Below are 12,283 nucleotides of genomic sequence, written 5' to 3' on the forward strand. Positions count from 1 at the left end.
CAAGTATGCTTGGGATAAGATGATGACCCCTCGGTTCCAAAAATAACAACCAACGTATTCTAGTTTTAGAAATTTAATTTAGGGTTTACATTCTATTCTTTTACTATTTTTTTCCAGCCTTACAGGTTTTTTTGGCAAGTCTTTGAAGATTTATAAATTTATGCATGAGTCTTATAAAATTTTAGCTTTTAGGGGCTTATTTGTGAGTTCTTAGATGTTTACTTGTCCAACACTTGAGATTGATGGGGCAGGAATGGTTTCTGCAAGTCAACTGGTCCAAAATTTAAGTTGTAAAGTCCACAACTAATCATATGAAAAAAATGGGGAAAGAAAATGCACATGGCCTCTTTCAGGCAACAACGGAACAAAATTTCTTTAAGGTGCATGAAAGGAACAAACTTGGAAAACAGGAGGAAAGTCCGGGAAATGAGAGTAAGAAAGAGGAAATAGAGAGAGCATGAGGGAGGCAAAAGACTACTAAAGCTTCTGCAACAGACTGTGTAGAATCCATAATGCATTTTGATCGAAGTAGCTGCCTTTCTATATGTATGCGTGCATTTTTCAATTAGGTGGTGCTTAACAATAGCTCAAGATTTTTGTTTCCCCACGTATGTGGTCAAAGAAATTTGTGATTGACTACAATGCCTGAGGCCCTGAACATTTAGGAATTTTTCTTCTTCATTTTGGTAGGAATACAAACTGTGTCAAAGCTTTAGGAATGAGAGAAAGGGTTCAAGCAACAGCCTTTATTGGTCGTACCTTATCATATCAGTAAGGTACCACTGTGCCCCTCTGGTACTGTGTCATACTGACATATGCTCCTTTCATTCTGCTGGCACCAATTGGCATACCATGTGTCAATTATGGTATTTACCATACAGAAAGGGACTGGAACAGTGACCAATACTGATACTTCAACCCACTAGTGGGAGAATCCATCATATTGGAGGCATAAGAAAAAAAAATACAGTATGATGTGAAACACATTCTTTACCAGTGGATTTTCATATCTTGATATGCAGGGATTTTGGTTTTCACTACTGTGAAGTTAAAGAAAACAAAAAGGCGAGCTTATAGTGGGCACACGTATGATAGAATAACCGACCACCACCAACCGACACCCCCATCCCCCACCAAACTTTTCTTTTTCTCTTAGCTTTGAAGACTGGATCATTTTGTTGTTATCCAGCATTTCTCGTCAGTCATAATTATCTATGAAGTATTCCTTATGACATACTTGGTGCATGACATGTTCTAGTAGTATTATGGATATCCAAGAATTTTATGCTTAACCTGTTTGCTTTTATGCTCCTTTTTTTTTTTGAAGGTTTATGTTTCCTCTATTGTTGACTCAAATTTAGGTTAATTTTCCAACATATCCAGGTTCAGAATGCTGATGATAACAGTTACCCAGATAATGTACAACCTACACTGGTTTTCATTCTTAAGTCTACTGAAATCATTGTTCTGAACAATGAAAAAGGGTTTTCTGAACAGAATATTAGGGCACTGTGTGATGTTGGAAATTCAACAAAGAAGGGATCAAGTGCTGGATACATAGGGCAGAAAGGCATTGGCTTCAAATCAGTATTTCGGGTATGCCTACATGAGATTGATCTATGGGCTTTTAATAGATCAGTTAAATACATGTTTAGCTCCAGTTTTCAGTAGTATGTTATGTTAGTTCTTTTTTTTTATTTTTTTTATTTATTATTTTTTTAATAGCCTTTGAATACATGCTTGGAAAAGTAAAGTAAGTTTCCCTCCTCTCACATAATATGCTTGGATATTAAGTCCATAGAGGTGACTCGTAAATAACATACCAATTTTGATTTTACAAACATTTCGGTTTGTCAAGTAAGTACTTGTATCAAATCACCCTTTTTTATTAATGTAGATGCTTACTTTTCATGGCTCTCTCATATTTTTATAATTTTTATCTATTTACTTTGTTCTGTATGTGTTTGTCAGAAAAGTTTGAAATTTCTTCACTCCTTAATTTTTCTATTCTTCTAGTAAGATGTACATCAGGAGAGTAGACATGCAAGGATTTTAAATTCTCTCTTCATTTATTTTGTGAGTTTGAACTGAAGTGTAACTATTTTCAACCATGTTTTCAGTGGATTAGGACCCTATTTTTTGTTAGGTTAGATAGCTTTTCTCTACTTCTGCATTCTATTTCAATCATTTCCACCCTTCAAAGTTGATAGAGTTGTTGATGTTTTGATCCTTGGTCATATTGAATTTTAAGGTAAGAAAGAACTTTATCTGATGAAACCTAATGGTGGAAAATGGAGTGGTCCAGATGACATCATAATTAAGCATGAAAAATATTGTAAGTATTTCAGCCAAATGGCCTTTGAGTTGACATTTTTTTTTATGCATCCTTTGTTTTAAATTTTGTACCTCGTGTAATTTTTGGTAATGCTGGTATTCAACAATATGTATCATTTGTTTCATGAACCTTTGTAGTTTTGCACTTTGTAGGGTTAAAGTTCATGTTGGTGCCTCTTAAGGTCTCTATTGTGTGGGTTACAACCTAGGTTTTTTAATGATGATATCTGGCACTCAAATATGCCCTGTTCATCCTTTTCTGGTGCATCTTGATATATTTGCTGGAAATAAATACTTATATAAAACCAAGGTTCAACAAATTGGTGCATACCGCTATGAACTAGGTGTGCCATGTAGTGCTAGTATCAAAAGCCGATACTCAATGGGGGGCATACCAAGTATTGGTATGCAAAACCAACCCCTTATTGTTACTGGACCAACATGGTGCCAGTATGGAATTGAAATCAGTATTGCAAGCCCTGCATAAAACTAAGCTTTCTTATCCACCATGGTTTATCCTAGCAACCTTGTGAAATTCTAGGGGAGTGATGAGCATTCGTATGGGTGATGGAGAATGTTGCTTCAGTAGAAATGGGAAGTGAAAGATTAGGTGTATTTTTGCAGAAGACTAAGAACATTATTTTCTGTAAAATCATATTATCTAGCACTATAAAAAGTGCTATGGTGAAAGTCAATTTTTCGAGGACTTGTTGGCCTTTACAATGAAGACATGTATTGAGAATTTCATCTCCAAATAATAATTAGCCAATCTTAAGATACAAAAATGTTCTATGTTTTAAGAACTGCTGGTATATTGAGGATGTGTTTGCAGTTGCTTCTGCTTTATCAGGAGAAACCAGAAGCTATGTTTCCTAGCTTCTTTTAAAAGCACTTTTCTGACTTCTCTTCTTGTAGAAGCACATTTTAGACAATGATACCAAACACCTTTTTTTTCAATAAGTTCTTTTCTGCCTTAAAAGTCACAAAGTGCTTTTTAAGCAATACCAAACGTGCCACATAAAATCCAAAAGCAATGAAAAAAATATCTTCAATAAAGGCGTATCATATGGTAAACGTATAGTATCATTTCTCTCGATAGGATTTATGCTTAAATTTATTGGTATGCTTGTAGTTTTACATATGTACTGACATGCACAAGCTGTTTGTTAAAATACTCATAATTTAATTTTGCCACAAAGTCGTAACAATGTATGTCATTCGTTTGCAGTACCATCATGGCATCACTTTCTTTTCCAAGGCCATGAATTTCATCCTTATTTTCTGTAAAGTAGTTGCTGATATTTTTCTTATTTTCTGCAAAACTGAATTGACTGTTGTTCAGGTCACAGATGCACCAGAAATACATTCCAATGGTTTTCATGTGAAATTTGATATAAGTGAGGGTGAAATTGGTTTTGTTTGCCCAACTATAATCCCTCCTTATGATATCAACCACATAGAGAGGCAACTACTATGTGATGATCAAACTGATACTACCTCCTGGAATACTTGTATTGTGCTTCCCTTCAATTCAAAGCTAAAACAAGGGATGGGTATCAATTCTGTAATTTCCATGTTTTCAGAACTTCATCCTTCACTGTTACTGTTTCTTCATCGCATTCAATGTATAAAATTTAAAAACATGCTTGATGATAAGCTTGTTGTCCTGAGAAGAGAGACTCTGGGAGATGGTATGGTTATGGTTTCCCATGGCAAAGAGAAAATGAGTTGGCTGGTGGTCAGCTGCAACTTGCAAGCACATATCATTCGTCATAATGTAAAAACTACTAAGATTGCGATAGCCTTTACACTTCAGAAGTCAGATAATGGAGACTACAAACTACATCTGGATCAACAACCTGTTTTTGCATTTCTTCCTCTGAGAAAATACGGGTTGAAATTTATTCTACAAGGTGACTTTGTTTTGCCTTCTTCTAGAGAAGAAGTTGATGGAGATAGTGCTTGGAACCAGTGGTTGCTGTCAGAGTTCCCTGACTTGTTCATTAAAGCAGAAAAATCCTTCTATGAGCTTCCTTGTTTTCAAGAGAGTCCAGGAAAAGCTGTTACAGTCTATATGAGTTTCGTTCCTCTTGTTGGTGAAGTTCATGGCTTTTTTTCTCGTCTTCCACGCATGATAATATCTAAATTACGCATGTCAAATTGTTTGCTTTTGGATGGCCCCACTTTGGAATGGGTTCACCCACACATGGTGCTTAGAGGTTGGGATGACCAGGTGCACACTTTGTTACCAGAGGGTTTGCTTCAGCAGCATCTTGGGCTTGGTTATTTGAATAAGGATATTATATTGTCTGATTCATTAGCAAGGGCACTGGGTATTCAAGAATATGGCCCTGAACTTTTAATTCAAATCCTATCATCTATATGCCATGAACAGGATGGCATTAGGTCAATGGGCCTTGATTGGCTTGCTTTGTGGCTCAATGCTCTTTACACTACCTTATCCATCGATTCTTCTGGACATCAAAGCTTTGCAAGTGTTGGGAGAGAATCACATCTTTTAAATAGACTTAGAGAAATTCCATTTATTCCACTTTCAGATGGTTCATTTGGTTCAATGTCTGAAGGGCCAATTTGGTTGCCCTCGGATGATCTCACTTCAAGGTTTGGAGGTGAAAATATTCTTCAGCATTTTCCTGGGCTCTCTGCCAACCTTCGGGTTGTAACTCCCTTCATCTTCTCCACAGTTGCTGCAAAAGCCTGCAACACAGAGGGAACAGGAGTGGATAACCTTATAAGTATTCTACATAAAATTGGTCTCCAGCTGCTGTCCGCACATGATATTATCAAACAGCATATTATGCCATCTATTTCTGATGGGATAGTCGGAAGAGAAGACATGAATATAATGATTGAGTACCTATCATTTGTAATGGTCCACTTTCAGTCAGTTTGCTCTGCTTGCCATATTGAAAAGGCAGACATAATATCCTTCTTACAGACAAAACCTATCATACTGACCAACCATGGCTATAAATGCCCCAATGAGGAACCAATCCACTTCAGCAAAGAGTTTGGCAATTCTATTGATATAAAGAAATTGATTGATGATACAGACATTAAATGGAATGAAATAGATGCCATCTATTTGAAGCTCCCAGGTTTTCAGTTGTTATCATATGGGATGATGAAGTGGAGGGAGTTCTTCCAAGAATTAGGTGTTAATGATTTTGTGCAAGTAGTGCCTGTTCGGAAGAAAGCAGAAGATGTTTTTTCTGCCAATTTAAGGAGCATGTTGCCATGTGGGAACCATGCTGCAATTGAATTATTTGTCAAGGATTGGGAATCAGTGGAGTTGGTCCAGTTATTATCGGCACTTTCATCCAAAAAGCATCTGGAAAAGTGTAAATATCTTCTGGAAGTTTTAGACAAAATGTGGGATGATTGTTTTAGTGCAAAAGCAAAAGGCTACACTCTTTCTCAGTCAAAAGAAGATACTAAAACCTTCAAATCTTCATTCATGGGAAGCATTTTAAGCTTTAAATGGGTGGCTTCAAGCATGGACGAAGAAGTTCATTACCCTAGTGATCTTTTCTATGATTGTGAAGCAATACAGTCTATCCTGGGAACACTTGCTCCATATGCCATTCCAAAGGTTAGTTTATTTCATTGGAGTTGTTCTGACTTATTTGTTTTTGTGGGTTGGAGGGGTGGGGGCCATGGGTGGGGTGGGTGGGTGGGTGGGCGTCGTTTGTTTTGTTCATCCTTGATTAAGAAGGTTAAGGAAGTTCAAGTGATGGCAGGAGAGCTTTTCGTCATACTGGTTATATTGACATTTTATTTGGCCTTTTTCCCCCTCTGATGCAGTTGACTAGCGGGAAATTTTTGGAGGATATTGGATTTAAGATTCAAGTCACTCTTGATGATGCATTGAGAGTGATGCAGAGCTGGAGAAAGTTTGAGAATGCTCATGTCAGGTTTGATAGTGATCATTTTTTCTTTTGCATATCCTTCAGTTTGAGATTCCTGTGAAATTTTCTTTTCTACATCAGGTTATTGTCTATTGAGATCCATAAATATCCTTTCTTTTTTCTTTTTTATATTTCTTGGTGTACCATTAGAGCTTTCAAAGCTTGATTCCTTGCATTATCTTTGCACAATCTTTCTCGGCATTCATTTTCTCTTGTTATTTATTAAATTTCCAAAGGTTCCTCTTCATTTATAGAATCAAGCACACATAAATTTATTGTTCATTACTTCATCTGTTAAATTTCTATGGTATAAGGTCATAATAATCTGCAGCTTGTGTAAAGACATAGATCTCTGAAGTAACTTGCTGTTTTTGACCTGTTTTTGCAGATCAATGGGAGTAAGTTACTGTCACAAATGAGTAAAAATTCAATTCTGTTGTATCTATATATGTTTTACCAATGGTGATGCTCTTTATGCAACAAAATCAAGCTTTCAAGGTTGCCTCTGTGCAAAGCATCAAGCATTTACTGGTTTTCTTCGGCGATGAAAGATGATTAAATGCTTCAATGAATATGCTGACTTTAAGAACCTTGTTTATATTTTTGATAAATAAGAGATGAGAATGATGTTGTTGATCAGATAAATTCTTTCAAGAGCTATTTCTGTCACTGTTGATTAGACCTGAATTAAAAATAAATCAGAACACATCAATATTATTGAGTACTTTAACTGACATTGTTTGTGATGATTTTATTTTGGTTCTTCCATAACATTATGATCATGTGCATCAACTTTTGTACATGTAGAAAATATCGGCATTAAAGATTACTTAATGGCATTAGTAACCTTGTACACACTGTAATATAATGCTTACGGTTTACTCATGTTGTTTTTTATTATTCTTGGCACTTTAACATTTGTTGAAGTTTTATATTATGATGCGATCATATTATGCCATCAAAACCATGTCAGTAAAGCCAGTGTTTGATTTCATTTCCAGCATTTCTTCAATGTCCAAATTCTACACATTCATTCGGGATGAAATGGCTGAATCAAGTGAGAAAACAGCAGAGGTCAGATCGGGACTTTATATATTTATCCCATTTATTGGTGCATCTAGATGTATGGATGTTGTACCAGGTACTTTCATGTCCCCAAACGAAGTCTTTTGGCATGATCCAACTGGTTGCATGGATCTGTTGAGGGAGACCATACTTCAGCATGTCACAACAAGTGAAAATAGAAGTCTTCCCTGCACGATACTGTCTAGTCTTTATCCAGGCCTTCATGATTTTTTTGTGACTGATTGTGGTGTGCTTGAGACTCCTCCTCCTAATAGATATCTTCAGATATTGCTTCAGCTGTCATATGTCACTTCCCCTAAAGAGGCTTCTCATGAAGTAGGTATCCTCTTTTGAGGAAATTTATGGTGCTAGTTATAATGACTGTAGTTTATATGTTGTTATATTTTTTTTATTTCTATATAGGTGAAAAACTCTGCATCTTCTTCTCTTACCTTCTTCAGGTTTTTCAAGTTTTTTTGAAGTGGGCTGATGATCTCAGACCTGAATCGATGAAGTCTGAAGACTTGCTGGACCTGAAAGAAAGTCTTATCAAACCAGAAAACACAGTGCTTCCAACCATCCAGGATAAATGGGTTTCCCTCCACCCACAGTTTGGGCTTATATGTTGGGCTGATGATAAGGAATTGATGGAACAATTTATGCATTTCAATGATGTTTCCTTTCTACAATTTGGTGAACTCAATGAAATTGAAAAGAAGGCTCTTACTGGAAAGGTTGCTGGGTTTCTGAGAGATATAGGTATTCCTGCTCTGTCAGAGGTATGTTTCCTTGTATTTGGAATCCCAAGATTTTCAGAAACTTCAGTTTGGAATGCATAAAATTCTAATTGTTTTTTCAATATGCTGGTCGTGTTCAGGTTGTAACTCGGGAACCTATATATTATGGAATGGTAGATGCAACTGAAAAGGCTTCTTTGGTTAACTGGGTTCTTCCTTATGCACAGCGTTATATTAGCAAGCTTCATCATGATATATACATTCACCTAAAGCAGTCTGGATTTGAAAAACTTAGCCAGCTACAAATTGTTGTAGTTGAGGAACTATTCTATAGAAATACTCTGAAGGGGCATGATAGTGGCAGCAAAAGACGATTGGAGTGCAGCTGTATTCTGCAGGTTTATCGTTTTCACAGTTTCTCTCATATATACATTGATACAATCATATATAATACATAAACACATACGTAATATGTACACACACACAGATTCATACATACATACAGAGTGTTTGAAGTTGGAACACATGCATGCGCGTACCATCCTTGATTTGGGTATGCATTTGTTTTATTTAAGCATTTAATGCAAGATTCGCCGTCTTGGTACCGGACCCCATACTGGTGAAATCTTATTATAGTATGGGTATGCGGTATGGCTGTGTCGATAGGGGATGATTCGGCGTACCGGTATGGTAATAGTACGGTATAGTATACCTCATACCGCCTGGTATGGGGTGGTATGGTGAGCACTATTTCAATGTGTTCCATAACGCATTTATTGCTTTAGATATTATTGGTAAAATATTTTGCATGCAGCAATTTTATTTTGGGCTTTGCATGATTTGATTATAGGTATTAATGACCATGAGTCATAATATTTATGGGATAGATGATGGTTTATTGTCCCCATAGCCATACAAGGATAAAAGAAGGTGGATGGAATTAATTGCTACATATTATTGTGCATGAAGGGAGGATTTTCATTCTTTGCTTGGGATGGTCCATGATAGCCAAATTATGTCCATGGCCTCTGTATCAAGAATGATAGAACTAGACAAAATTAAACCCCAGTTGACTAGAAACCCATCTCTTTTCCTCCTTTGCTTCTCTCTCTTACATAACTTAGGAGTTGTCATTGGGCTCTAGCTAGAGGGGGTTGGCCTCACCCTTGCAAATCTAGGTTGGTGGCTCACCCTGATGTGGGATCATATAATTCTCATTGAAATGAGAAGTAGAAGAGGAGAGGCAAAAGAGAGAAGGGAAGGAAAGGAGATGATAGATTTAGGTCTTATACAGAAGTTTGAAGGTGTTAAGCATTAGTGGGTAATTTCTTCCAGTCTTGAGAAGCTCCATCCTCTTTTCTTTTCTTTTTTTGTTTTTTTGCAAGCAAGATTTCTTATCAGTCTGATGAAGCATGTCATGTGGTCCTGGCTTTTTGCCAGACACTTGAAGGATTTGTTTGGAATTCTGTTTTTTGGACCCTGCCTTTACATTTTACTAATTCTTAATCTGGTGCTTCCACCACATCGGGTAACGCTGCTTCTAGATGGTGGAAGTCTTTCCACCTTTCTTATCCTGGCTTGGAGGGACTGGTGTGCCAATTGTTGATTCCACATTAATTTGGACAACAAAAGAACTCCTCAATTTAAGAAAAGGATATGAGTAACTCGCCTCCCCCGTAAAGTTGGACTAGGTTTGTTAATTGTGACCGAAAACAGTGTCCTTTCAATGCTATGTATTTTTGCATGCTTCCAATTTTTAAAAGCAAGTCGTTTTAGTGCTCATTTGGAGCTGAGCTAAATCCTATCACTTGCTATGTTATCAGTGATTCATCCATCAACTATGAATGCTGATAAAGCATTTTCTTTGTTGTGTACCTTGTGAAGGAGCGGGAAAAAAAAAGAAAAGCTTGTAAGAATGGTTACTCATTTCATTCCACTCAAACTTTGTGTAGTATTATTTCATACCATGATGCATGATGGTTCTCTGTTGAAATGTTATTTGGAACTATATATCCTTTATTGGTTTTTAAATGTAATTTACTATTTGGACACTTGATGTTACAGGGAAATATCTTATATGCATCACGTAGTGCAGATTCATACTCATTATTTTTGGAGCTTTCTCGATTTCTTTTTCACGGGGCTGTGGAGCCTTACATAGCAAATTTCCTTCACACCATCACATTGATGGCCGAGTTGGGCTCCCCTGAGGAACAGTTGGAATCATATATTGTCAACAGTCAAAAGGTACCTCAGCTTCCTGATGGAGAGCCTATCTGGTCACTTTTAGGCCCATTAACACTATATGAGGATGAAGTTTCCTCTCAAACTGCCGTTTTACCTGTCACTGTTAGGCAAAGCTGTTCAAAATTCTCCAGGAAAATAACAAAAAATCTCAATTGGCCACCAACAAATTGGAAAAATGCGTTTTATGCTCCAGATGGTCACCTAGGGGAAATGCATCAGCTACCCACAAATCTGGGTACTGCTTGTTTTGGTTCAGATGGTCAAGTCAAGGAACAACCTGGGCATTCAACTATTACGAGCTTACAGAATGTTTCTGAAGAGCTTCCTGGAAGCATCATGCATACAGAAGATCAGTCTACTCTGATGGAAAATGATGACAATTCTTCTACGGAAGATGACTCAAAAATGACAGCCTTACTCTATCAAGCATCTGAAAATGTGGAAGATGGTGGGCAGCCAATTGCACCTTGTTCTATTGACAAAGGAATCACTATAAGTTTGGAACCTGTACAAAAGCTACCAGCTTCAATTACTGTGCCTGATCTGGATATGGATCTGGTAAATGCATCAACATTCATTGTGAGGGACAGGCTTTGTATGGAAACTCCAGATGAGGACCAATCTTACAAGACAGGCAGGCTAGGAGAGATTGTAGCTTTCAAATACTTCACAGAGAAACTTGGTGCAACAGCTGTAAAATGGGTCAATGAGGAAACAGAGACGGGTTTACCCTATGATTTGATTATCGAGGAAGAAGGTAACACAGAATTTATTGAGGTCAAGACAACGACATCTACCAGCAAAGATTGGTTCCCAATATCAACAAGGGAGTGGCATTGTGCAGCTAAAAAGGGTGACTCATTCAGCATCGCGCGGGTCTTCTTGTCAGGCCCAACAAATCCTGAGATTGTGATCTTGAAGAACCCATGGAAGCTCTGCCAACAACGTGTGTTGCAGCTGGCTTTATTGATGCCATGCAGCACCGAGAACTAAATTACCAGATTGCTCCATGGTGGATGGTGAATTTTCCAGGTGAGCTTTGTACTTGCGGATCTGCTTGAAAATACCGACTTTATTGTGACGGTGTATTACAGTGTTATCCAACTTAAATCTCCTTTCTTTACTGTTGACTTTGCTTTAGGTTTTGCCATTTTGGTACTAATACTATCTTACGGTGCTACATCAGAGTGGTCTTAAAATGGCATAATGTTGTTAAACTAATTTCTTTTTGACTGATCAATGAATGAGGTCTTTATTGCAGGGAATTTTGATCATACCGTGCATACATATAGAGGAAAGTGTACAGTTGCTGTTGATCGGAAGGTTGATTACATACCGGCATGTTCGTAGTGTGAGGAATTTGGCAACACATTTCATACTGCAGATAGCCAAATTAATGTCTGCTATATCTATAGGAATTCAGCCCCTGGTTTTGGTTAATTGGGTATGTAAAGTAAATTGATGTAAAGCAAAGGACATGATCCTGATTTCACACAGAAAGGATGGAGTCTGCTCTGCATGTTGGCAATGAACCTTGAGTTGCTTGAAGTGGTTTGCTGTAAATTTGTGGTCGGTTGCTTGTGCTGCATATTGACAAAGTTCTCTGTCCGCCATTCCAATGAAAAACTCTTCATGTTTGTTTCCTCTTTTCATGTCACAAGCTTCTGCATGACTGCATTTGCTTTTTTGTTTGATGGGATGATGTTGTTTTTCTGGGAGTGAGAGCTGACCTCCAGTTCTGCACGTAAAGGATACATGCTGTACTATCATCATAAACCCTAAAACCTATTGTGGACTTGTCTTTTATTTAAGCTAGAGAAGGGAATTTTGAGGTCCTGTAATTTTTCATTTCCTTGCCTTGAGATTCTCTGGTGGTTCTGATTGGCCAAGACAACGGAAAACTGTGAACATTTATCATGGGCCCGGGAGGAGGGTCCGAGGGAGGAGCCCTTGCACTGGGAAAGGGATGTA

At 37.5% G+C, this 12,283-nt stretch overlaps 1 protein-coding gene across 3 annotated transcripts in view; it reads left to right on the top strand.

Moving 5' to 3' along the window:
* LOC105041519 (protein NO VEIN) overlaps positions 1-11,956 on the top strand; it is a 31,263-nt gene extending 19,307 nt beyond the window's left edge. For all 3 annotated transcript variants that reach the window (XM_019849605.3, XM_029263318.2, XM_029263319.2), the window contains 8 exons: positions 1,384-1,596; positions 3,677-5,947; positions 6,160-6,269; positions 7,265-7,664; positions 7,790-8,107; positions 8,206-8,463; positions 10,130-11,344; positions 11,574-11,956. In XM_019849605.3, coding sequence (XP_019705164.1) covers positions 1,384-1,596; positions 3,677-5,947; positions 6,160-6,269; positions 7,265-7,664; positions 7,790-8,107; positions 8,206-8,463; positions 10,130-11,305 — 4,746 coding nt within the window. In that variant the 3' untranslated portion in view covers positions 11,306-11,344; positions 11,574-11,956. The remainder of the gene's footprint in view (positions 1-1,383; positions 1,597-3,676; positions 5,948-6,159; positions 6,270-7,264; positions 7,665-7,789; positions 8,108-8,205; positions 8,464-10,129; positions 11,345-11,573) is intronic.
* The last annotated feature ends 327 nt before the right edge of the window (positions 11,957-12,283 follow it).

This window comes from Elaeis guineensis, chromosome 3 (genome assembly GCF_000442705.2).
Source record: "Elaeis guineensis isolate ETL-2024a chromosome 3, EG11, whole genome shotgun sequence".
NCBI classification, from domain to species: Eukaryota; Viridiplantae; Streptophyta; class Magnoliopsida; order Arecales; family Arecaceae; genus Elaeis; species Elaeis guineensis.